The sequence below is a fragment of the Leopardus geoffroyi genome, chromosome C2 (genome assembly GCF_018350155.1).
Source record: "Leopardus geoffroyi isolate Oge1 chromosome C2, O.geoffroyi_Oge1_pat1.0, whole genome shotgun sequence".
Lineage (NCBI taxonomy): Eukaryota > Metazoa > Chordata > Mammalia > Carnivora > Felidae > Leopardus > Leopardus geoffroyi.
The window spans coordinates 83501846-83529032 of NC_059333.1; the positions used below are offsets into that span (position 1 = coordinate 83501846).

General features: G+C 44.2%; 1 protein-coding gene across 4 annotated transcripts in view; it reads left to right on the forward strand.

Annotated features, from left to right (window-relative positions):
- ABCC5 (ATP binding cassette subfamily C member 5) overlaps nt 1-21625 on the forward strand; it is an 80794-nt gene extending 59169 nt beyond the window's left edge. For all 4 annotated transcript variants that reach the window (XM_045502799.1, XM_045502800.1, XM_045502802.1 and 1 more), the window contains 8 exons: nt 398-584; nt 1875-1964; nt 3960-4149; nt 8112-8271; nt 15417-15495; nt 16701-16814; nt 17404-17568; nt 20170-21625. In XM_045502799.1, coding sequence (XP_045358755.1) covers nt 398-584; nt 1875-1964; nt 3960-4149; nt 8112-8271; nt 15417-15495; nt 16701-16814; nt 17404-17568; nt 20170-20271 — 1087 coding nt within the window. In that variant the 3' untranslated portion in view covers nt 20272-21625. The remainder of the gene's footprint in view (nt 1-397; nt 585-1874; nt 1965-3959; nt 4150-8111; nt 8272-15416; nt 15496-16700; nt 16815-17403; nt 17569-20169) is intronic.
- The last annotated feature ends 5562 nt before the right edge of the window (nt 21626-27187 follow it).

Genomic DNA, 27187 nt, shown 5'->3' on the forward strand with positions numbered 1-27187 from the left:
TTTTCCAGGCCCTAGGGCATTTCTGCAGTTTGCCTGTGTAACCTCTCTTTCTTTGTGGAAATGACCCCTGACCTAGGACATTTTGCTAAAGCTTAACCAGCCTCTTTATTTGGTCTCTTTTCCCCGTGCATTCCTTGTGCCATTAATGTAGATATTTTTCCCTAACAAATTTAGTATGTTTCTCTGAAGGAGTAAAACTGGAAAACGACAAGTTGTCCTGTGTATGGAGCCTGGAATACTCTGCAGTCCTTAGGTTTCCATAGCATTTTCCTGGTGACACACAGAAAGTACTTAAAAGTTAGCCCTCCATCCATAATCCACCAGAACTCTGACATCACCCCTCCCCAGGACTGTGTGGTGCTTTGTTGGCCTATTAGGTGTTCTGTCTCTCTCACAGGTACCAGGAGCTACTGGATAACAACCAAGGTCCTTTCTTCTTGTTCACGTGTGCAATGCGGTGGCTGGCTGTGCGGCTGGACCTGATCAGCATTGCCTTGATCACCACCACTGGGCTGATGATTGTTCTCATGCATGGGCAGATTCCCCCTGCCTACTCGGGTCTTGCCATCTCTTACGCTGTCCAGGTCAGTCTCTGGGGCGGAGCATTACCTCTCCTCACTTGAGTCCTGTGTTGCCCTAGGAGAGGCATGGTAGGGGGCTCTCCCTAAGCCTTTGACTCTTAGAGCTTCTGTCCATCTCTTTGTTAGTAACAACCTAGGCTTGGTTGGGCAGGGAGAATGGGAGAGAGATCCAAGTGCTATATAGGAACAAAGAGATTTAAGTCTGTTGCATGTGTTTAAGAAATAGGTGCTGTTTCTTCATAAATAAACATGATTTTGAAAATAGTTTGTTAATTGTAGGTTTCTACGTTCACCACCCTCCCATCTCTGGCCTTTTCCTGGTCTTCTAAAAACTACTGTGTCCTCAGTATGCTTCTTATATGCATTTTATTTTCAGGCCCCTGATTTTCCCAGTACTGTTACACGTGGAGACCTGGCCCCTAGGGGTAGTCTAAGGTCTTTAAAAAGCTCAAAGAACAATTGGGAACTTGGGCACTAAGTATTTGAAGCTGTTAAGGTGTCATCATGGTGTTGGACAATGGTATTGTGTTTTTAAAAGAGTCTTTATGTGTTAGAGAGATGTAAGCTAAAGTATTTATGGATAAAATGATAGGATGTCTGGAATTTGCTTTCAAATAATACAGATGGGTTGCGTGGTATAAATGATACAATATTGCCTGTAAGTTGACAGTTTTTTAAGTACATGGGAGTTCATTATACTTCCCTTTCTACTCCTGTATCTGTTTGACATTTTTCCCTATGGGAAAGATCAAAATAAATAAGTAGCAAAAGAAAACCAAGAGGACATAGGTATCTTCACAGATTCCCAAAGACGTCTGTCTGTGTTATGCAGACTTACTTGATTATTGGGTGGGGAAGAATATGTGTTATATGTGCTGTGTTTGAGGGTCCTCAGTCTGAGGTACACAGGGGCTCTGCATTCTCACTCATTCCTCTCAGGAGGAGAGGACTGCCAGAGCAGTTGCAGGTGCAAGTATGAAGCCCAGAAGTTACTCAGCTGCAGATATGTGTACTGGAAATGTAAAGATGGATGGAAATCCTTTGGATACAGGAAAGTTAGTGCGTGCAGTACCACAATGCCACCTACATTCACTGAGAATTGCAGTTGATTGGAGGATAATAGGCATTGTGTTACATGTGTAGAGAATGACTCAGTCCCTAAAACTAGCTGCTGCAGGTGCCCAGTTAGTTCGTATATTGAGCTCTAATCCCCTAGATGGAGCAGATTTTCTATTGTTGGCCTGACATGTATTCATAATGAATTCTCCCTTGGCTTTTGCTTTCCATTATCAGCTAACGGGGCTGTTCCAGTTTACCGTCAGACTGGCATCCGAGACAGAAGCCCGCTTCACCTCAGTGGAGAGAATCAACCACTACATCAAGGTCAGGCTGAGAAGTCCTTTTACTGTGATGTGACCCTTCGTGGGGTCCTTTTGCCCTTTTACTGCCTCAGCTGGATGTGCAGGGAGGATGCTTGTTTTCTCTGCCTTATTCCACAGGGAGGACTCTTCAGCATGTGTGGAATGGAGAAGAGAATAGCTTAAGAGTTTCTAAATACTTTTGTGAATTGTGTCTCAGAACGTAGGTTCATCAGCTAACTTCTAAAATGTTCAGAATTTTGTTAGTTCGGTTAAGCTGACTACTGTAACGTTTTCTTTACCCTGTTTGAAACCACGTATTGTTTTAAATCTTAGCCTAGTTCACTTGCTCTTAACCAGGGAAGGCCATCGGTGTCCCCCACTGAGCTTTAGGCAGAGACAGATGTGGGCCTCATCTCTGGAGATTCCAGTGCAGTAGGTCTGGGGTGAGACCCCAGCTTCTGAAGTTTTAGAAGCCCCCTAGTTAATTCTAAACTGCACTCATAGTTTAGAAACCAGTTAATTTAGTGGATACTGAGATGATCTAGTTCTTCCCATCTTCCCTGCAGTGCTGCCAGGAGACAGCCTCTTGCTGGTGTCCTAGCTGGAGCTATGAAAGCAGTTTTCTATAGAGAGAAGCAGAGTCATGAGTAGTTAGGATTCGCAAATTTAACTCAGTTCTCAGGAGTTACCTATTTTGTGAACTGCTCAGAGACTTTATCATTGTTTACATGGGAAGAATATATCCCAACTTCCCAATAATTGACCTACAAGCGTAGTGTTAAAAAACTACCCTTTCCATTGAGAACTAGTATATTATGTAAACTGCATTTTCCAGCACACATACGTCACTGAATTGTTTTGACAATGAGCGTCATTAATTGTAGGATACTTCTTAAGCTTACAAACTGTTGTTCTCAGAATGGCAGATAACCATCTAATATATCTGCTAATAGCTGTTCCTTATGTTTATCTGTTAGCCTCGTTGCCCAGTGCTCATGTCTGTGCATAATATGTGGGTGTATATACAGGTGTGTAGTGTTTGATTTAATATTGCCGTTGGTGAAAGTCTCTTGCTGGAGAGGTCAGGGTGATGGTCAGCCATACCAGAGTGGACCCTGCACAAACCAGTCACGTTTCTGAGGACTGACTCCACTACCAGTCCCCAACCTGGATGCCTGTGCCAGCATGGAGTCCTTCCAGCTTGGAATTTGAGACTTCAGTCTCCACCCGCACCCCCCACCTCTACTGCTGCCCAGAGCACCACATCCCTTGGCCTTCACTTCCCTATGAGGCTATAAAGCTCCATGACTAGTTGCCAGAGAATTTTCAAACATTACAGGGTAGCGCTGTTGGTAACAAAAATCACCCAAGCAGTTACATTGAACACAGCATTTTAAAGCTGAATGGATTTCCACCATTCTCTAATCCAGCCCTCACGATTTATAGATGAGAAACTAAGACCTAGAGTGAAGAAGTGATATATCCAGGTCACAAAGCTATTGGTGGCAAACTGGGATTACAGCCCATGTCTCCTGGGGTGACCGATACGTCAGAATGCCAGGATCTGATCAAGTATTTAGTAAATGGTAGTTTCCTTCCTTTGGGTTTAGGCCATTGGCTTTCAAATGGTGGAATCTTGTTTCAAGTAGAATATTTTCAAAGAATTCCGATCAAAACGGCTGTGTGTGAAGAGCCTGTGAAAGGTCTCATGCCCCACCCCTAACCTCCAAGGTGGTTTTGTGGAGAAATTCCGTAAGACAGAAAACTGTTTGAAAGCTGCTGTCCTCCCCAAGATGCTGCTTAGTAGCCACTGTAAACTGCTAAGTGAAAAGCTAGTAGCCATTGTGCGCTGTCTGGTTTAGTGGTAATAAGCCCTTACTCCCTCTCATAGGGCGGGGACAGGGTAGCAGCTGCCTCTGTGTGGCTGCTATGGTTGTCCTGATTTTACTTCTCTTTGAAGGCCTTTCAGTCCCCACAGAATCTGGTCAGTCTGATCCAGCCCCTTCTGTCTCCCCAGACTCTCTCTTTGGAAGCACCTGCCAGAATTAAGAACAAGGCTCCCTCCCCTGATTGGCCCCAGGAAGGAGAGGTGACCTTTGAGAATGCAGAGATGAGGTACCAAGAAAATCTCCCTCTGGTTCTGAAGAAAGTGTCCTTCACCATCAAACCTAAGGAGAAGATTGGCATTGTGGGGCGGACTGGATCAGGTAAGAATGCAAAGGCCTCTGGAGAAACATTTGAACCTATCTGAGTTAAGCTTGGGGCCCATGATTTGCTGTTTTATTGACTATCACTCTCATCCCTTCAAACCAGTTCTGTATTAGATGAGTAATGAGGAGAGGGGTGTCTCTGAAGCCAATTTTCTAAATGTGTTCTTAACTCTGCTTTTGTAATATTTAGTGCTTTTTCTAATCATAAAAGTGTACTTTCTCAATGCAGAACACTTGGAGCATATAGCAAAGTGCAAAAGGGGGAAAGCACCCATAACTCCACTACCCAGAGATAATTACTATTAATATTTTGGTGGGTATCTTGTCAGGCTTTTTCTATCAAGAAAATATGTTTACACAAATGGGGTCATTTTACACACACCATCTCATGAGCTGCTTTTAAGTCTACCAGTTATTTCTCTATGTCAATGAATAGCCTATGACATGAATTCTATGCAGCATGATAGAAAATTCTATTTTATGGATATACCATAATTTATATTTAACCAATCCCCGGTCGTGGGGAATTGAGGTGGTTGTCAATTTTTCACTATTACGAATAGTACTGCAGTGAACATCCTTATTTCTATGAGGTCAAAATACACAAAAAAGTTAAGTTTTCTGTGACATATTGCCAGTGTTGCCTCATATTTACCAGAAGCCAACACAGCTCTAAATAAGGAACCTGTGTCCCTTTGAAGACAGAAATTATTTTCTTAACCTGATATTGATTGCAAAGAAATTGAGAATTGGCCCTCATTTTAGGCATTCTTCTTTGCCCTTAGTATCATATTACTTATGTGCCCTTTAGATTTCTAGGGTTAAGAACTGAGTAATTCATTTCTTTCCCTTTCCTTCCTGAATAACATTTCAAACATTGAGTCTTGTTTTGTTTTACTAACTGGTGTACCTGGTTTAAGCAGTCTCTCTGGTTCAGTTCTCATTAGCTTTTGGGGCTCCATGCTTCCCTGGCATCAGAACTCTTCCAGGTCTGTTTCTTTCCATTAAAGACAAAAAACAAACAAACAAACAAACAAACAAACAAACAAACAAAAAACAGCCTTGTGTCTTTTCTGGCCAATTTACTTTAAAGAACCTGCTAAGAAGAGAAAAAAAAAGTGCCATTTCCTGCTTCCTGCTTGAAGGAATTATTTCATGTCAGAACAATGCAGTTTGTAGGTTTTTTACACTGGCAGGAGAATGTTCAGCCAAGGAGGGTGGCTGTCCCTAAAGCTCTGCCTATGCTTTCCTCCCTCAAATTCCCTCTGCTACATTGGCTTCCAGGGGTACTCAGCTCCCCTGAAAGCTCTAACTGATGTCCCCCCCTGTGATTCCCTTTGACACAGGTAAGACAGACTGAAGTATTCACTAAGACTTCATTGAGCCATGAGTAGTGACAGAAGAAAAATAAGAAAAAATAAAATAATTATAAATGGCCTGACTTGCAAAATCTAGACTCTAATTCTAACAAGCTTCTGCAAAGACTGTTAGACCGGGACTCTGCCGTGGCTATAGTCAAGGACATCACTGTGAGGACCTCATGGCCTCTTTTACTAGTACATTCCATCAGTGCAAAGGTAGTCTGGATTCAGAGAACTGTAGGATCTTCCAGTCCAGGTAGCATCTTTTGTTAAGGTGGAACAACTTGATCTATTTATTTGAGGAAAATTCCTCCCTTGGTTTAGATCTTAAAGCACTGCCTTGACACTAAGGGAGAGTCTCCCTGCCTTCCTTGTATGAGGGTACGGGACCAATAACCAGAGGCCCCCCCCCCCCCCAATTCTGAACAAAGGCATTTACCTATAAGAGGAGAAGGCCTCCTTAAGAATCCTGCTGCGTGGACCCGGTTTCCCAGCTCATTTCTAGTAGATGCATATAAGGATCACTGCTTCAGGAAGGTGGACATTTCTCAGGGTCCCCATTAGTTATTTGACAGGGGTCTGCCCAGGGGACAAATCCAGACAGTGGAGATGTGGCTGTAGACACTGGGGAGAAGGCAGGATATTTGTGCCCTCAGTGACTGCTAAATAGACAAAGTCATGAAGTTCTCATGAGAGGACTTTCAAAACATGGAGGCAGAAGAAGAGTAAGGGGGGGTCAAGAACCAGGCATCTGACTAAGGAAAAGTCGTTGAAAAGCTAAAAACCTGTGGTTCTAAATCTAAACCACGGGTCTGAGTTGCAGAAAGGCAGACCTGACTATGTCTTAAGTTTTTGGAGGGTGGGGGCACTATAGCTTTTTAAATGTTTATATCCTTTGACATAGTAATTCTGAGAATGTCTTCCAAGGAAATGATCTGAGGTGGCAGCACAGTTTGAGCATGCCATAACATTATTATAGTATTAAATATGTTTCCAGGGGCGCCTGGGTGGCTCAGTCGGTTAAGTGGCCGACTTCACCTCAGGTCATGATCTCGCGGTCCGTGAGTTCGAGCCCCGCGTTGGGCTCTGTGCTGACAGCTCAGAGCCTGGAGCCTGTTTCAGATTCTGTGTCTCCCTCTCTCTGACCCTCCCCCGTTCATGCTCTGTCTCTCTCTGTCTCAAAAATAAATAAATGTTAAAAAAAAAAAAATTTAAAAAAATATGTTTCCAATGTTAGAGGACTGGTCAAGTAAGCAAGAGCACATCCATATGGTGGAATATATTGCAGCCAATAAAACTTTATTTTGAAAAATTTTTTAACATGGTTGAGTGCTTGTTATATAATAAGTGGGAAAAGGCGATTATATTATTGTATCTCTGGTGTGATCTCAATTCAGAGAAAAAGACTGAAAGGAAATGTATCAAAAATAACAGTAGTGAGATTATAGGAGATTAACATTATCTCCTTGAATTACTTATATGACTTTTAAAATGAAGATTCAAGGGGCGCCTGGGTGGCGCAGTCGGTTAAGCGTCCGACTTCAGCCAGGTCACGATCTCGCGGTCCGTGAGTTCGAGCCCTGCGTCAGGCTCTGGGCTGATGGCTCGGAGCCTGGAGCCTGTTTCCGATTCTGTGTCTCCCTCTCTCTCTGCCCCTCCCCCGTTCATGCTCTGTCTCTCTCTGTCCCAAAAATAAATAAAACGTTGGGAAAAATAAATAAATAAATAAATAAATAAAATGAAGATTCAATTAAGAAAAGCTATTCTGACCTCATCAGTTTCTCCCTCAGACCTGCTTTTCTATCACAGTTCCTTATCACAGTAGTTATCTACAGCCACTTACTTAAGCCGAAGCCCCCTTCCCTATGTGTTTACCCCAGAACTTCTTCCGTTCCCAGCTGCTGCGGCAGTGGTAGAAAGGCCTTGTCTTGTTTCTCTCTGGGCTGTGATACGGGGACAGAAAAGAGAGAAGACACCGTGTCCTCTGGTTTGCCCCACTAGTTCCTTGCTATAAGCTCTCTGTTTTTCTCACTTTGCCTGAGATGCATTTCAGCCTGTGTGCCCACCCCAAAGGTGAAAAGCAGGCCTTTTTCCAATTTACTCTTGTGAAATTCTGACAGTCCCTCAAACTCCTTCTCAGGCTGAAGCTGTGTGATTTAAATATATATGCTTGGTAGCTCTGGAAAGTGCATTTTTTTGCTATTTCTGGCAATCATTTTCTTTTTTTTTTTTTCTTTTTTAATGTTTATTTTTGAGAGAGAGAGAGAGAGACAGAGTACAAGCAGGCGAGGCACAGAGAGAGAGGGAGACAGAACCTGAAGCAGGCTTCAGACTCTGAGCTGTCAGCAGAGAGCCCAACGTGGGGCTCAAACTCACCAACGATGAGATCATGACCTGAGCTGAAGTCAAACACTTAACTGACTGAGCCACCCAGGTGCCCCTCTGGCTATCATTTTCTACATTATCTTAACTAATCAGATGAAATAGTGTTCGAATAGAACTAGAAAATTAGATGATTTTGCCCTGAGAATAAACCAGTTTTGTCTTCACGGAATTTGCTAATTGAGCTACTTTTCTGCATATCTTTTGACTCCTTAGGGAAGTCCTCTCTAGGGATGGCCCTCTTTCGTCTGGTGGAGTTATCCGGAGGCTGCATCAAGATTGATGGAGTGAGAATCAGTGACATTGGCCTTGCTGACCTGCGAAGCAAGCTCTCCATTATTCCTCAAGAGCCAGTGCTGTTCAGTGGCACTGTCAGGTAAGGACCTGAGCACCCATGTGCTTCGTGCTGCATTTCGAGGCCAGATGGGCATGTTAGAGCCTCCATGTGGGACTGAGATCTAGTGACCTCTAGTCTAGTGGTTTTCCCACCACCCTGTGCTTCTTAGTGCAGAAGTGAGGGGCAGCTCTCCCACACAAGCCACCTCATTAATGAAACAGGGCCCATGGGCCCTGCAGCATGGTGGTAAAGAAGTCAGCGAGATCTGGGCTCAGATCTCTGCCCTGTGACTAGTTACCTGAACATACCTAACTAAGCTTGTTCCCTGATCTGTAAAATGGGGATTAAAAAACTTTTTTTTGTTGTTCATTTATGTATTTTTTGAGAGAGAGTGAGAGCCCACACACGTGGTGGGGAGGGGCAGAGAGAGAGGGAGAGAAAGAATCCCCAGCAGGCTTCATGCTCAGCGCGGAGCCCAGTGTGGGCTCAGTGTCACCAACCATAATACCATGACCTGAGCAGAAATCAAGAGTCAATGCTTAACTGACTGAGTCACCCAGGTGTTCCAAATGTGGGGATATATTAAATTAATATTATTAAATTAATTAAATGTGGGGATGATCTTCATTGTGAAGGTTGGATAGGTCCATATAAATTATATAAGCACTGTGCCTGGCAAACCGTGAGCATCCGATGAATAGTAGCAGCTCATCAGCCTCACCACCATCATCCTTCATCTTCCTCCCACTCCACCTTGTCATCTCCCCTAGCTATGCTCCAAGTTGCAGTTCTCGTGATAGTTTTCAGGCCTTATTATTCCTCGTGTTTTTTCTGCCTCTGGAATGATGCCTCTCTGAAATCTGCCAGGATGCCTAAGATAAAATTCCTCTTCTCAACCTGTTAAAATAGTAACTAAGAAGGAAATAATATTTAAGCCCAATATCTTTCCGTATAATTTATCCCACCCTTGCCCTTAGCTTTAAGCTTTTGCCTCCTGGAAACAATGGCTTTCTATAATCCATGTCCATTTCTATTCTAGTTGCCCCTCCTTTGAACTAAAAATATCTTTATATAGTTGACCTAGATTGGACTTCTTTTTTTTTTTTTTTTTTTAATCACTCTGAAAGTAGTATTGCCATTTCTTTCATTTTTAGTGGTCTTCAAAATAAAAAAACTGGTACCAACTTAATTTCAAATAACCACAGACTTATCTTTAAAATCAGGTCCCCTCCTTGGACGCCTGGGTGGCTCAGTCAATTAAGTGTCATATTCTTGATTTGGGCTGAGGTCATGATCTCATGGTTTGTGGGATTAAGCCCTGTGTCCGGCTTGGTGCTGACAGCACAGAGCCTGCTTGGGATTCTCTCTCTCTCTCTCTCTCTCTCTCTCTCTCACTCTCTCTTTCGCTCTCTCGCTCTCACTCTCTGACTCAAAATAAATAAATAACCATTAAAAAAAAAATGAGGTCCCCTCCCTTTCTTCGGAAATGGCACCTGAACTCACTGATTCAAAGAGGTTTGGTAGATAAAATGAATTCTCTCCTATACACATGTAGGGTCAACACTCTCGGGTGTGTTTATTTTGGCATTTTCTCTAACCACCAATGAATTTGGGCAGCGTAGAATGGATCAGTCGTTCCCTTTAGGAACTGAGATAACGAAGTCAAACAAATGTCAGAAGAGAATTAGAATTTATTGAAGACTAGGGTCTAAAATTAAGAAATTGAGAGTTGTTGCCAAATCTGCTCTTCCGTCCCATAAATCTCTCCATTTTTAGATGCCACAAGGAATGCCTTTGAGAATATAATTGGCCTTACAATTTTTGGCTCCGGACAAAAGAACCATTTTTTTTTATCATCACTTGGAAAAACATTAAGAAACAAAGTGTGTTAAACTTGACTCTGTTAAGGACACTGCCACTGACATGCCTCACGTTTTATCTCTAAACTTTACAGCACTTCATTTGGGGCTGTGAATCAGGGGCTTCTAGAGTTGATGGTTAAGTGCTAGCTTTGGCAGCACATATGCTAGAATTAATGGTTAAGAACTGACCTGCTGGCATGGCAGCTGGTATTTGTAAACCCTCATGGAAGTGCAGCTTTTCTGGGAGTTGGGGCCGTTTGTTATCAACTCCAGAGACATGTTGCTGCTTGATGGACAAGCTTATGGCTGGTGTGCTACTGCCCTGAGTTTTTAGTTATTGTGCTCAGAGTGCTATTTGGGCAATCCACTGTACAAATTTAGGGAATCCTGTAAGTTTCATTTTCTGCCAGCTGTAATTTTGGCTTTTTCAGTCAATAGTAGATGCTGAGGTGAAATTAAATCATAGACCTATGATATTCTTCCTTTTATCTTCTCAGGTCTTACATAAGACCAGGTTTTATCCCAAGGAATATTCAGTTTTTGGTGTTCTTTTGCTTTTCTTAGACTATTAGAAAGCCTGGGGCACCTGGCTGGCTTAGTTGGTTGAGCAGCTGACTCTTGATTTCAGCTCATGTCATGATCTGAGGGTCACGGGATCGAACCCTGAATCAGGCTCTGCACTGAGCATGGAGCCTGCTTAAGATATTCTCTCTCTCTCTCTCTCTAAAATTAAAAAATAATAATAATAAAATAAATTTTAAGAAAGGGTGTCCCTTTCCTTTTTAAAATTTTTTTTATTTTGATAGTCTTAGTCCCTGTGGAACTTGGGATTTCCCAAAAGCTCCTTAGCATCAACATCAGAAAGTAATGTTGAGGGGCGCCTGGGTGGCGCAGTCGGTTAAGCGTCCGACTTCAGCCAGGTCACGATCTCGCGGTCCGTGAGTTCGAGCCCCGCGTCAGGCTCTGGGCTGATGGCTCAGAGCCTGGAGCCTGTTTCCGATTCTGTGTCTCCCTCTCTCTCTGCCCCTCCCCCGTTCATGCTCTGTCTCTCTCTGTCCCAAAAATAAATAAACGTTGAAAAAAAAATTAAAAAAAAAAAACAAAAAAAAACCCATGAGGTAGGTACTATTATTATGCCGATTTTATAGATGAAAAAAGTGAAACCCAGAGAAGTTAAGTAATTTGCCCAAAGGTAGGAATCTGAACCTGGGCTGTCAGGGCTCTTATGTGCCACACTCGCTGTTTTGCCTCCTGAAGTTATCACAACACCTGCTAATAATCACGACCTTGGGAGGTATCCTGTCTTTCCAAAAACGAGAGTTAGACCTGCTTCCTCAGGGGCCTTACTTTTAGTTACCTTTCTTTTCTAGCATCTTCAAAATCTCATCTGATTCCAGGTTTGTACAGGCTTCCCTTATCTTGAAAAAAGAAAAATATGCACTCTCTGCTATTCTCTTGAGTCTTTTTCATTTACTCTACGTTCCCCATATCTCTTTTTCCACTTCTAACCTTTTTTCTATCTAATTTTACTCTTAACAACCAGTCCATATTTCTGAATAACTATCTAGAGCTCTCCTTTAGCTTCCTGATAGCAGAAGAAGGTCTGCAGGTCCCAAGTCCCCTGCTCTGAGGCCCCAGGCTGCTCAGGAGCCCCCTCACCCCCACCCCCACCATGGCAGGACGGTGTGGCATAGCAGTGGCTTCCCATGTATGGGGGCAGAGGGGACTCCTGTATCTTCTCACACTCTCAGAGGTACTCTCAGCCTCATTTAGCCATGGCCACCAGGCAAGCTTAGAATACTGCTAAAAATAAAATATGAAAGACCAAAGATAAAAATGCACTTCTGGCAGCATTAGGACTCCAGGAGTTCTTTTTTTTTTTTTTTTTTTAATGTTTATTTATTTTTGAGAGTGAGATGGTGCTAATGGGAGAGGGGCAGAGAGAGAGGGAGACACAGATCGGAAGCAGACTCTAAGCTGTCAGCACAGAGCCTGATGCGGGACTCGAACCCATGAACTGCAAGATTATGACCTGAGCCGAAGTCAGACACTTAACCACCAGAACCACCCAGGTACCCCAGGACTCCAGGAATTCTGACTATTACAAATAGGTGTCTTCATTCTCAGGTGCTTTTTTTCTCCATCCATCCATCCATCCATCCATCCACCCACCCATCCACCCACCCATCCATCCATCCAGCTACAACTTTTGATGTTGTGCATGCGCAACTTTGCTTTCGCTTCTGTTTGTGGCTTAGACTCGGGGCCATCTGGCTTCTCTAATGACAGTGTATTTTTTTCTATTCCTGACTGAGCTCCCTGTTGAGATCAGTCTGGTGTGTCTTAATGTGTATGTACACCACCTACTGGTGTATGTAAATATTCCTTATATATCTGGAGCCCATTGCTCAGCCTTCGGCGGCTCCGTCAGCTGGTGTGATGAGCCTCAGAGGGTTGAATGTGGAGCCTACCCATGTGTCCACTGAGTCTTCACCCACAGACAATCCGCTGGGGCAGGCTCCTCAGTGAGCAGGTAACTGTATCCCTTGTGTGCATACTCTGTGTCTGATAAGAGGTATGTGGTGAACTTCCTAGGTGTATTTGCTTCCTAGGGATGTCACAACAAAGCGCCACAAACAACAGGAATTTATTGTCTCACAGTTCTAGGGGCTAGCAGTCTGAAATCAAGGCATCAGCAGGATCATGCTTCCTCTGATCCTTCCCTTGTCTCTTCTACCCACTAGTGGCTTGCCAGCGATCTTTGGTGCTCCTTGGCTTATAGATACACCGTTCCAATCTCTGCCTCCATTGTCACCTGGCCTTCTCGTGACCCTCTCTCATAAGGACACCAGTCATGTTGGATTAAGGGCCCACTCTACTTTGCCACTCCAGAATGACCTCATTTTAACTAATTATACCTGCAATGACCCTATTTCCAAATAGGGTTACGTTCTTAGATACCGAGGGATAGGACTTCATGTCTTTTTGGAGAGGACACACTTCAACCCATAACAATAGGCATCACTGTACTGTTTTTTTCCCTAATGTTTTATTTATTTTGAAGAGCGAGAGAGAGCATGCATTCATGCATGCACGCATATGCAGGGGAGAGACAGAGAGAGGGAGAGAGAATCCCAAGGAGGCTCTGCTGGCACAGTGCTCAAACTCACGAACAGTGAGATCTTGACCTCAGCTGAATCAAGAATTGGACCCTCGACCAACTGAGCCACCTAAGTCCCCTGGACTACCTTCTTCTTTAGGAGATATGCCCACAGAGATAATAGATATTAGATGGTATGCTTATAGGAGATTAGTCTTCCCCATCCAGACTTTTCACAGGTAGGACTTTATCAGAACTCTTTCTGAGCCTGGTATTCAGGATCCTGGATTATTGTGTCCACTTGGAAAATGCATTGAATATATGAATCAGAAAGCCACCAAGCATTGGAATGAGACAGCTAATGTGTCCACATGTACCTTGTCTGTTTAACAGCTGCCAGTGATTGAATGTCTGCCTTGTTCCAGGCACTGTAGGTATATTATCTCTAATGTTTACAGTAACTTACTGAGTCATGTCACTATATCCCCATTTTATAGAGCAGGAGACTGAGGGGTAATTTGCCCAAGGTCATGCAGAAGGTAAGAAGCAGAGTGGGGATTTGAGCCCAATCTGCCTGGATTCTGTGTACTCACACCCTCCCTGCATCATACTGTTCTTCACCTCTGTGGTTACAGAAAATGCTTAAATTGTGACACACTAATGCCTCTTACCAGGAAGTCAAATAAGAATGTGTGTTCCTTTATTCTTACAACAAATAGTAGACAAAATACATGGGTTTCAACAGTGAATAAGATCCAGACAAGGATCCTGATCTACTGGGGGAGACAGACAAATGAACAGAGAGACAAGTGCTTTTTTATTTAAGATGGGGATAAAAAAGTGAGGGAACTGAAGTATAGAGAAGTTAGGCTAACTTGGTCAGGGTCACGCAGTTGTAATAGAAGCTGTACAGGAATCAGCAAGTCTGGTCCCAGAGCCCTTTCTTTTACCAGTGTCTCTCAAGCAAAAGGGTGGGGAGAGGTGCACATGTTCAAAGGGCATAAGAGAGCAGAGCCAGTTAGAGTCTCCCAGCAGAGTCCACAAGTGTCCCAAAGGGATGAGCGAGATCAGTGCCAGCCTGTGCTTCCTCCTGTCAGGTGGAGTTCTGGGATAATGTCCTGCTTGCATTTATGTGCCTGGAATTGCTAACCCCAGGCATGGAGACGGATGTGACACAGAGCTAAAGTTTTCCCAAAGACTTTCCTATTTCCTGTATGCCAAGTATAATTTTATGGACAAAGCAAATTATACCTAATACCTTTCAGGTTACTAGAACTATAAATGTCATGTTTAGATGGAGACAAGGCACTGCAAAATTCATGTAACATCCCAATTTCTATCAATTATCTGTTCCACCCCACCACTTTACCCTCATCCTCTAGGACAAAGAGCTGATTCCCCTGTCTTTTAAGATTCCAGAAATGTCTGGGCCAATTTTTTGGTATCATCCTTGATGTTCTTAAGGCAGATACTATTGGTACAGTAAGCAAGAATAGTCCCAACCTGCTTTTCTGTTCCAGTAAATTCCTTCCTCTTGAGTTGCTGTTTACGCTCTTCTTTCTCCTCTTACTGGATCAGCTCCTCCTCCTGGTCAGCCAGCTGACCTCGAGTCCCTGTTCAGTGACAGGCTCTCACCCTGGTGCATCAGGATGTTTTTCTAAGTTCGAACATACAGAGAGATGTATTTCAACATGTATATGTCGAAATGCTAACAGTGTTTGTTTCTGGGGGGTCAGATTAGAAGTGATTAAAATGTCAATTGGCTTTGGTTTTGTGTTTCACATATCTGTATTTCTTAATTTTTCTGTAACTAACTTGTATTATTTACATAATAAAACAATAAAAGTTAAAGTTTTATAAAGAAGACAGAGAGGCGGTGCCTGGGTGGCTCAGTTGGTTAAGCGCCGACTCTTCATTTCGGCTCAGGTCAGGATCCTGGGGCCGTGAGATTGAGTCCTGCATCTGGCTCCATGCTGGCACTGTGGAGCCTGCTTGGGCTTCTCTCTCCCTCCCTCTGCCCCTCCCCAACTTGGGCTTATGTGCGCGCACGCGCGCGCTCTCTCTCTCTCTCTCTCTCTGTCTCTCAAAAAAAAGTAAACTTAAGAAGAAGAAGACAGAGAGGTCTGGCCTGTTCCCATGTATGATCCTATGACAGATAACCTTTGCAGGATGGTCACTTACATGTTGGATCATTGTGAAATTCCTACTGTGTTTCTCTCCAGATCAAATTTGGATCCCTTCAACCAGTACACTGAAGACCAGATTTGGGATGCCCTAGAAAGGACACACATGAAAGAATGTGTAAGTAAAGCACAGAGGGAGCACTTTGCTGGAAATCTGGGGGCAGGGGGGGAATGCAGTGACACGTGTGTCCAGCCTGGCCTGTTGCTCTATTTCCAGGATGTCTGTGAAATCCTGTGAAGGAGCACTTTAGATAAGGCTTCCCAGGCATTTCAGAAAGGGCATAAAAGTTGATATCTCTGGATCATGGTCATATTGCCCTTTTGCTCCCTATTGATTAAAAAAGATATTAATGACAACCGCTCAGATTCTGTAATGCTTTTAAGTTAATTTCTATTTTATTCATCATGACAGTATAACATGTTTTTGAAGCATCTGAATACGTATCAAGTCCACAAAAAGCATGCAACGTGCATATGGAGTCATAGACTTCTTGGGGTAACTCAGTATGTACCCTCCCAAGGCCACAGGTGATCCCCTTGACCTGGAGTAGATCTCTCATGCCCCTGAGTTGAGTAAAGCTCTGGATCCCTTGCCCTGACTCAACTAGATCAGCTGTGTCTTTATCACTTATATATTGACCTTCCTCAAATAATTTCATTTGAAGAGTAGGCTCAATAGCTTATTTTAAAGGCAAATTTAACAGCCATGGACCTATAGCTTTGAAATTCAGAAAGAGTGATCTCTTTGCATGACCATATTTTCAGAACCAAAATTAGGGCCGCCATCGGACAGGATTTGGGGACATGAAAATACTGGAATTTCTGGGACCTTTTAATGGTATGAGGCTAACAGAATAATCTATCTGAAATATGGAATGTCCTAGAAAATGAGAGTCTTCGGGGCACCTGGGTGGCTCAGTCACTTAAGCGTCCAACTTCAGCTCAGGTCATGATCTCACGGCTTGTGAGTTCGAGCCCCGTGTCAGGCTCTGTGCTGACAGCTCAGGGCCTGGAGCCTGCTTTGGATTCTGCGTCTCCCTCTCTTTCTGCCCCTCCCCCACTAGCGCTCTGTGTCTCTCTCTCTTAAAAATAAATAAACATTAAAAAAAAATGAGGGTCCTCGTACATGTGATCGTAACACCTGTACCTTCTTTCTAGATGAGCCAGACTCGTGGCTAAAAATTGTTTCATCTATTTCAGAATAATTTATTTTTGCTATTGGGGTTTTGACAAAATTTAGTATAGTTTTTGTTTATTCGTTGGGTTTTTTTTTTCAAAATTTACTTTTGGACTCTTCAAGTCCTGACCTTCCTTTCTCCTTAGATTGCTCAGCTACCTCTGAAACTTGAATCTGAAGTGATGGAGAACGGGGATAACTTCTCAGTGGGGGAACGGCAGCTCCTGTGCATCGCGAGAGCCTTGCTCCGTCACTGTAAGGTAGGTGGTTTGGTGAGTGAGCAGTGGGGAGGAAGAACAGCCTTTCTCTGTCATAAGAGAACCAAAGGCATTCCTGGCACAAAGCCCAGTGGAGCATTTTAGGAGCGTGCCCAGAGAGGCTTCTAAATTAACCTTGACACAATCTGGGTATACAAGTGTTTTTGAGCCTTCAGACTTCCCTGAGCCTTTAATTTCCCAAGGTGACTTTTGTTTCTGACCAGTGAGTAGCTGTAGTACCATTGGAAACCATAGACTTGGAGATATCCAGGCCATCAAATCCAGTCGCCTTGTTTTGTAAACCAGAAGAGGGAGATCCAGAAAGATGTTTTTCCAAGTCACAGAGCAAGCAGGAGCATTTTGTTAGATCAGTATTACACGCATTTCCTTTTATTTGTGGAAATGAAGGCGAACACATGGGCTTGAAGTTGTCTCTGTTCTAAGCAAAATGGTTCTTTTGCATATGTGTGTACTTACTTAGGAAAACAGATTACGGTTTAAATAATAAAATACATTTTAGTGAAACCTAGGTTAAGTAGAATGCTTAGGAAGAAATTGATTGGATCTCTCTTTCTCCTCTCTTCTCTGGCAGATTTTGATTCTAGATGAAGCCACAGCCGCCATGGACACGGAGACAGATTTACTAATCCAAGAGACTATCCGAGAAGCATTTGCTGACTGCACCATGCTGACGATTGCCCATCGCCTACATACAGTCCTAGGCTCTGATAGGATTATGGTGCTGGCCCAGGGACAGGTACTGAGCCCCTGAAGGACGGTGGCTTGACATGTGGCCTTGTCTGGGAGGAAAACTGGCCCCTGGCAGGACTGGGCTGATTGCCATCTCAGGGCGACTCTTAGCTTTCAGATAAGCATCCTTACCAGCTCTAACCTGGCGGCTGCACGGAGGGATACAGCACCCCCCAATCAAGAGATTGAGAAGGAGCACTCTTCCTGGGTTCTCATTGTACTTTACTACCTGCTTTTTTGTTGCTTGTAAAAGTGACACTTTGACTTAGGTCAGAAAGCATGTGTTCATACTAACTCACTCACGTAGGCAGGAATTGCCCGAGACATATTGAGACCAGCCACCTTCTGTTTGCTCTCTGCAATCATGTAGTGTTGCCAAACTTCTCATCTGGCTGTTCCAAACTTTCCCACAATCTGGCCCAGCCTAGCCGCCTTCATTTCCCCCTCTCTCCTTGCTGGTGCTGGTGGCTCTAACCAGTCTTGCATACCCTAAACTGGTTCTCCTCTGTTCTTCCCTCACTTGGTTCCATCTACCTCCAGCACCTTTTCCTCTTGTCCCCTCGCCCACATTCCTACATCTGTCTGCATACAGCCTGCCTGTCTCTCAAGAAAGACACGGCTTAAATGCCCTGATTGCCTCTGCCACCTTAAACTTTATGTGTACCTCTTCTGCCTCCTCTGATGGTAACTGGCTAATGCTCTTTCTCCCCTATTAGACTGTAAGCTCTCTAGAGTCATGGGTCATACTTCATTCATCTTTGGGTCCCTGGCAGGGCTCTGTACTATGTTCTTTGCACATGATAGACGTTAAGTATGTCACTTAAGATGTTAAGTAGATTTGTGTTGGCTGGGTACGTCCTTTGTGTGCCCCTGGGATGGCAGCAAATTGATGGTAGCAGGAACAAGCCAGTTACGATATATAACTTGTCTTGTGTTATATGAGACAAGTTACCATAATACCACTTTCTACCATAATAGCCACTACCATTGGATGTTTATTATATGTCAGGCACCGCACTAATAAGTGCTTTTATATACTGCCTCTCAATATATAACTAATCATCACAACCTCTGAGAAAGATACAGATATTTTAACCCTACCTTCCAGAAGAGGAGACAGGCTCAGGGAATTTAACCTGTCTCCAGTCCGCAGGAAGGGAGAGTTGGAGGCAAGGTAGGCCAGTGACTCCAAAACCATGCTTTCCACTATTGGACTGCACCATCCCTCTATTTGTAGAGAAGTACTGAGAAAAACATCTAACACTGCAGATTTAGTCTGGGCTTCACAGCTTGGTTTGAGAGAGAACATAGGGTTAATGATTTTCTCCTCATATTGAAATTATGTTAACATTAATGGTTTTTTGTTACCATCTTTGTTTGCATTATCCTAAATGTTTAGTGAGATTCTGTTACACATTGGATATACAGAGCTACTACTCTGTACATAGGTATTAAATAGAATATAATGAAATAAAAGTAGATGGGACCAAGAACACCTTCTGGGAAATTCTTTCTTAAAGACACACATGCACACCACTTTGTTTCTATGAGTGGCTCAATGTTTTGGAATGGGGATTGATTGGCTCTTAATGAGGAACTCTGTCCTTCCCATCCCTTAATTTTTGTGTTCATTAAAATTCCTTGTAATTTTAGGAAAACATGAAAAAAAAAAAAACCATAAAAGCAAAAATAAGTCATTTACGCCCCCAGGGATAAGCATCATTAATACATTAATTTGCACCCTGCCAGCATTTTTCATGCCTGTATGCACACAGACTCCAGCAGATAGGAAGTGCTTTGCTGTAGACACACAATACCAGAATGAAAGAGGCTTGGATGGCAGGAGTTCATTATCCCATGGCAGGAGGCCTGATGGTTGGTTATTCAGCAGCTCAGCAACGTCAGCTTCCAGCCAGCTCCTACCTTCTCTCCCCCTCATGGTGCAGGATGTCTGCTCTAGCTCCCAATGTCATATCCTCACACAGGCAATCCTGTGGAAGGCTTTGTCCTTATGTCTGTATCTAGTGGGCAGGACAGCCTTTCCTAGAAGCACCGCAGAGACTGCTCCTTGGTCAAGGCTATGCCCCATGTCTTGGCCCTGTAGCAAGAAAAGCTGGGAAAGTGAATATGTGACATTTTCTGCCTCTATGGTGGAAGGCAGGCTCTGCCAGCATATTCATTTGTTTGCTACAATATGATTTTCAGCAGCTACACTGAAGTCTGTCATAAGAATGGATAATAGACTGGATGGATCCCTTACTTCCTTTTTTATTCCACCGACCCAGTATTTTGGGCTGTCCTTTTTCCATCATTGGGTTGGGATCAGTTTGTGTAACAAGATGAGATTTGCCTGCTATGCCATTGACTTGAGCTGTAATTTATTCCCCCCCACTGAGATTTATGTGAAGGAAGTCTGGATGTCTTTGTCCCTAACCTTTCCTTATACCCTACTTAGTAAAAACAAAAAACCAAATGCAGAACCCATTTGGGCGTGGCAGGATTGATCAAAGTGTCACTGCGATTCTTTCCCAGGGGCACTTGGGGTTTGCCCCCTTCCTGGCAGTGGTCCTCTGAATGACCCCAAGTGACGTGTCTCTTTCCTTTGCAGGTGGTGGAGTTCGACACCCCATCAGTCCTTCTGTCCAATGACAGCTCCCGGTTCTATGCCATGTTTGCCGCTGTGGAGAACAAGGTCGCTGTCAAGGGCTAACTCCTCCCTGCTGCTGCCACGTCTCTTTTCCTTGGAGCATTGCCATTCCCTGCCTAGGGCGGGCCCCTCATCACGTCCTCCTGCCGAAACCTTGCCTTTCCCAATTTTATCTTTCGCACAGCAGTTCAGGATTGGCTTATGTGTTTCAATTTTAGGGAGAGTCATATTTTGATTATCGTATTTATTCCATATTCATGTAAACAAAATTTAGTTTTTGTTCTTAATTGCACTCTAAAAGGTTCAGGGAACCGTTATTATAAATGTATCAGAGGCCTATAATGAAGCTTTATACGTGTAGCTATATCTATATATAATTCTGTACATAGCCTATATTTACAGTGAAAATGTAAGCTGTTTATTTTATATTAAAATAAGCACTGTGCTGATAACAGTGCAAATTCCTTTCTATCATTTTTGTACAGTTTGCTGTACTAGAGATCTGATTTTGCTATTAGATTGTAGGAAGGGTAGCATACTGTTCTTCAGCTGGTGGTTTCACGGTGCCGGGTTCTCTGGATGTCCAAAAGGAAGATGTGTGGCAATAGCGGGCCCTCCAGCGGCCCCCTCTGCGCCTCCGCCCAGCCACTCCCAGGTGGGGTAGAGGGGGCGGCTGGAGGCCATGCAGAGCGCCGTGAATTCTCAGGGCTCCTGCTTTCTGTCCTGTTGTCATTCACTGTTTCTGTCAGGAGAGCAGTGGGGTAAAGCCCCAGACCCCTTTTCACTCCCTCCGTCGGGAATGAGAATCACAGAAGAGCATTCCTTGGACAGGGGGCGTTTTTTTTCCTGCCTTCCTCTTTTTGCTGTTGTTTCTTAACCAGAATCAAGTCTATTCCGAGTGTCCCACTGCCTCAGGTTCCTAACGCTGGCCACTGCACAGAGCTCTCCAGCTCCTACACCCGCTGGCTCCAAACCCGGAGCCAGCTGCTGCTTTCTTCGGTGGTACTTTTTCATTTGCCTGGTCCCACGCCTCCATGGTTCAGTGACAGGGTTCAGGAGTTTGTGGGTCTGTTCTCTCTCCCTGCAGTTGTCACACAGTCTCTGTCTCTCTCCAAAGTCTGCGACTTTAAGCAGCTCTTGCTAATCAGTGTCTCACACTGGTGTAGAAGTTTTTTGTACTGTAAAGAGACCTACCTCAGGTTGCTGATTGCTGTGTGGTTCCGTGTGTTCCCGCAAACCCCCTTTGTGCTGTGGGACCAGTAGCTCAGGTGGGTGTGGTCGCTGCTGTCATCAACTGAATGGTCAGAGTTGCATGTCGTGACCAACTAGACATTCTGTCGCCTTAGCATGTTTGCTGAACACCTCGTGGAAGCAAAAATCTGAAAAAGTGAATAAAATTATTTTGGATTTTGTAAAACTCTTGGTGTAGAAAATAGTTTTCTGGGAAGGGAGCAAGATGTCTTTATAATGGCTTTGGTGGACAACAGCCTTGGATCTGAATATCCAACGAGGGAGTCACATGCCAGAAAGACCTGTAACAGAGTGGGCTGGTTGGCAAGGGGGGCGGGCCTGGCATGCCTGGAATCCTCTGTGGTGGGCTTTAGTCCCTACAGCCTGTATTCTTGGGCATGGTCACCAGACAAATTTCCTGTGGGGCTAATAAGAGGTGCGGAAGGGCAAGGTGAATGGCTGTGGGGAGGTGGGAAATTGTGGTGAAGTAGATTTCAAATGAACAGTTAGTTGAGAATTCTCAGCAATTCAAACAATATGCAATCGCCCTTTCAGCCAGTTCATTCAGATTAACTCATTGAGAATTAAGTACCATTCAAAAGGTACTCATTGTAAAGTTTCTCGATATATTGTGTTGAATGCAGCTCATAACTAGTCTCCCTGCCTCATTGTCCTTCCAGTGCCCAAATGCTGACCAAAAATGCAAGTTGGTCAAATGCTTTACCCACCAAAAATCTTCAAGGAACAATTGCCTATAAAGTGGCCCATATTCCTTAGCTTGGCATTGAGGGTGTCCATTATCTGGCTCTAACCCTCCTTTTCTATTCAGTATTCCTAAAAATATTTTTCACACCTTTAAGTCTTGGCTATTAGCTTGGAATCTCTCTTATTTAAAAAAGCCATGGTTTGGAGCACCTCGCTGGCTCAGTCGGTAGAGCATGCAACTCTGGATGTCGGGGTCATGAGTTCAAGCCCCACGTTGGGCATAGAATGCACCTAAAGTAAATAAATAAACTATATTTTTTAAAACTCTGGTCAACTATTATCTCCCCCACAAAACCTTTCTCTTCACATCCATCTGGGTTCCCATAACCTTTTCTTTACGCATCTATTTTAGGGTTTGTTTCTGTTTTCTTTGCATATTATAATGGATCATTTTCTTATATTTCTGCCCATGAATATAAAATTCTTTTCTTTTTTAAGTTTATTTATTTTGAGAGTGAGAGTACCAGTGGGGGAGGGGCAGAGAGAGAAGGAGAGAGATCCCAAGCAGGCCTCATACTGACATTGCAGAGTCCGATGTGGGGCTCAAACCACAAACTGAGATCATGACCTAAGCTGAAGCCAAGAATCAGACGCTTAACTGACTGAGCCACCTATCTGAATATAAATTTAAAGGCAGCAAATCTTATTTTTGTATACTTTATAATTCCTGGCTTAAATACTATGTTTTACATATAGTGGGTGCTTAATAACTGTCATGCTACTCAGCTGACTCTTGAATAGTGCTGCCCTGCCTTCAAAGCTGAGGTTCAAAGAGAGCAGCTCCCTGTGGGGAAGCTTCCTGGAACACTCAGCAGAATTCTAAATGCCAAGCTCATTGCAAACTGTCAGATGTCACATCACTATTTCCCCTTCTAGAAAGGCTGGAGACTAGAGTCAGCAGTTGTAGAGTGTTTACATGAAGCAGAGCAGATACTTGCAAGAGTGAAGGAAGGCACAAATAATAATAAAATGTGCAGGGGCGCCTGGGGGGCTCAGTTGGTTAAGCGTCTGACTTTGGCTCAGGTCATGATCTCATGGCTCGTGAGTTGGAGCCCCACGTTGGGCTCTGTGCTGGCAGCTCAGAGCCTGGAGCCTGCTTCAGATTCTGTCTTCATCTCTCTCACTGCCCCTCCCTCCCCCCCCCCCCACACACACTCTCTCTCTCTTAAAAATAAATAAACATTAAAAAAAAGTTTAATAATAAAATGTGCAAAACAGTGCCATGCCCTCTAGCACTGACCTTTGCCCTGGTTGCCTGGATATAGTGTCTGAGACTAGAATCCCTCCTTTGGTTAGAGGTCCCTGGGTCTTCCAACCCTCCCTAGTCATAGCTGTAGTCCCTTGGGGACTTTACCTAACTGTCCAAGGCCAATCAGGCCACCTGTATTTGTTTCCATTCACTCCCGTGAGATACTGGGGCACATTGCACAAGTTAAACACAAACAAGAAATAAAGGCCCCTCTTTGTTCAGGTGTATGGAGATAAGTTTGGGGACCTCTCCTGCCTCACCTCTCATTTCTTCCATCTCTAGTGGTCTCTGTATCTCCTGATACTTGGGTTCTTTCCTGTGGATGGAGATGTGGGGGGCAGGATGGAACATCCTCTAGGCACTGAACATGGATTAGGCACTGGATTTGGGTAGATCTAGAGGTGGGAGAAGCCACCTGAGCCCATCTATTGAGGTGGGGGCTGAGAGCTCTATAGTGGGGGGCAGTCTGCGGGAAATGGCTCCTGCCTGGGGCACAGGTCCCTGGGATGAGTCTGTGATGTGCACTCCTTATCCACTTTCTTCAAAGGCCACAGAAATGGCTCTCACCTGGATGGAGGTCTGTGGGCAGAGAAGCGAGGCAGAGAGGAAAGGGCATTTTGGCTCTGAAGAAGGGGTTTCTGAGGGCAGCATCAGACAGGTGAGGCCTTGCAAAGGAGTCCCCTACAGCTGCATCAGAGCCTCTGGAAGCATGACTAGCTTCTAGAAAGCATCTGTTTTCTGTTAGCCTTTAACAAACTTCCTTTTGAGTATGCAGGCTTGTCCCAGCTGGGAGGCAGCTGTGGAAAGAGAAAACTGAATTTGGAGACAGAAGATCTGGATTACTAAACAAATCAGTTCACCCTTCTAAGCCTTGCTTTCTTCATCTGTAAAGTGGGAAGCAGTTTTCTTCACAGTAGTATAGAGGGGACCGGTTTAGAAATTTGATGTGAAAATACCTCACGCAGGGAAGGTGCCCAGCCAAAAACATCTTAGTTGATTTGAGTTGTTCCTAGAGGACCAAGAGAGAGGGGTCTGAGTTTTGTCCATCCTTGGCCTAGAATCCGAAAGAGAAAACAGGGAGCCCCGTGGCTTAGGTGGCAATGATGGCTAGAATCACAGAGAGACCGCCTATGAAGGTACAGCTTGAGGGTGGACTCCCACGGGGTCAGACATACTCTGCATGGGAGCTTCCCTTCAAGTGGGTACCTTGTGGCCCACCTCCACCATCTCACTCAGGAGCCCACAGCACACAGTCTGACACTGAGGGCCTTGGCCAAGAAATGAAAGAGTTGGTACCCTGCTGGGGTCTCCATTCCAGATCCGCATCCCTGGACCTGCCATCCCTGGAATCTGAAGGCTGTCAGGCCTTGTGTGCTGGGTGTGTCTCTGGCTTAGGAGCTGCATCCCACCCTCAGCAGCCAGACAGTGTGACCTTGGGCAAGAGAAGAAGGAGGGGGAGTTTAAAGTTCAACACATCTGGGAACATTGAGTAGGCAAGCCTCCCACTAGGGTAATACATTTCTGCAACTTAAAGAAAAGTCCTCAAATGCCCTATCTGATTTTGAGGAGGTTTTGGACAACATTCCAGGCCAAGATACCCAAATGACAGCTGAAGCCAAATGGAATGTTGTCAGTGGAGTCAAAGACAGATGAAAGATCCATCTTTCTATGTTACCCCGATCTCCAAAAGTAGGAGTTACCATCACAGCCCCTGCCCAACTACCTTCATCAGCGCTAAAGCCTCTAACGAAATCCCCATGATTACTAGCACCCCCAACTACCATCCACATATACCAAAACCACCAAACTGTCTGAATTTCATTGAAGGCTAGAAGAGTATTCTAGGCTACATGTGTAATATTTCAGCTGAGAATGGTTGCTGGCCTCGAGTAGCTCATGCTGCAGTGGGAGAGGAAGTGGTCAAAGAGTCTGGGCATATATAAAAGGAGCCCCAATGTAGAATCTCCTATAAATAGGTCACTGGTGTGCTATGGAGGAAGGTTGTGCACTGTGGGACTGGGTCCTGGGGGCCACCATGTCCTTCTGTCAATGAGTCCACATCACCCAATGACACCTGAGGACTCTGACACTGCTGGAGAAACCCAAAGAAAGGGAGACCTGGTACCCGCCTTTAGGAGCTTGTCATATTGTGGAAAAGATGGCGGAGGCACAAAACGTGGTCAACAGAGCTGAGGAGTCACCCAGAACAAGGCAAGGACCTTAGGTCCTTATAGGTGATGGTTGGCATGTTTAGCGAAAGTGGTGAGGGATTGGTGGGGTTGACTAGAGAAGTCTTCGGAGAGGTTAGTTTCTGAAACAATGTTATGAAGAAGAAGAACATGATTTATGGGAGAGGGGAAGGGAAGTTCTAACAAACAGGTAGCAGTTTTGTGGGAATGGCAGCAGTAACAAATATTGTACAAGCATTGTACATTATCCACACGTAAGGTCTAATCCCCCCATTCTGCCCAGTCCTAGGCAATCACTGATTTACTTTCGGTCTCCATAGATTTGCCTATGCTGGGCATTTCATATGAATGGAATCAATATGTTCTTTGTGACTGGCTTCTTTCACTTAGCGTAGATTTTTCAGGTTCATCCTTGTGATAGCATGTATCAGTATTCCATTCCTTTTTATTGCCAAACAACACTCCCCTGTATGATTATACCACATTTTTATTTACCCATTCATCAGCTGATAGACAGTTGGGTTGTTTCTACTTTTTGGACATTACGAATAATGCCACTATAAACATATGTGTACAGGTTTCTGTGTGCTCTTATTATCATTTCTTTTCCGTATATACCTAGGAGATGAATTGCTGGTTTACATGTTAAAACCCTGTAATTAATCATTTGAGGAACTGCTTCCAAAGAAGCTGCACTATTTTACATTCTCTATGGGATCACTCACCCTCCAGCTGCTAATTAGATTGATCGGAGAGTGAAGGAAAAGTGAGGATGGGGTATTTATCCCTACAGAATTGCCATGAACCAGCCGCATTCTTCTATCAAAGGCCAGAGTTCTTGCCAGTGACCCTCTCCACCAAGCTAGGGGCTCCAGGTTCTTCCAACATCCCTTTCCTTTAACTTAAAAAAAAAATAGTACTAAATAAGTCAGTCAGTCAGTCAGTCAGTCAATAAATAAATAAATAAATAAAATCCCTTGGGGCGCCTGGGTGGCTCAGTCAGTTAAGTGTTTGACTCTTGGTATCAGCTCAGGTCATGATCCTGTGGTTTGTGGGTTCGAGCCCTGCATTGGGCTCTGCGCTGACAGTGTGAAGCCTGCTTGGGATTCTCTCTCTCTCTCTCTCTCTGCCTCTCCCTTACTTGAGCACTCTCTCTCTCTCTCTCTCTCTCAAAAATTAATAAACTTAAAAAATTTTTAATGTAGTAAAATATACATAACATAAAATTTACCATTTGAACTATTTTTATGTGTACAGTTCAGTGGCATAAAGTGCATTCACTGTTGTGCATTCGTTACCAGCAACCATCTCCAGAACTTTCCCATCTGCCCAAACTGAAATTCTGCACCCAGTAAACAATGCCCCTTGACTCTTTAAGCCTCAGGTGGAAAAGGCCCTTCACTGTGGCTAGCCCTGAGCAACTGCTATGCTCTATGGATCCCCTCACCCCTGCCCACACACCTTCTTGTAAACCATCTCTTTATTAAACTACCCTCAATTTACTCAACCTGAGTGTACCGTCTGCCTCCTGCCGGCACTGGTACAG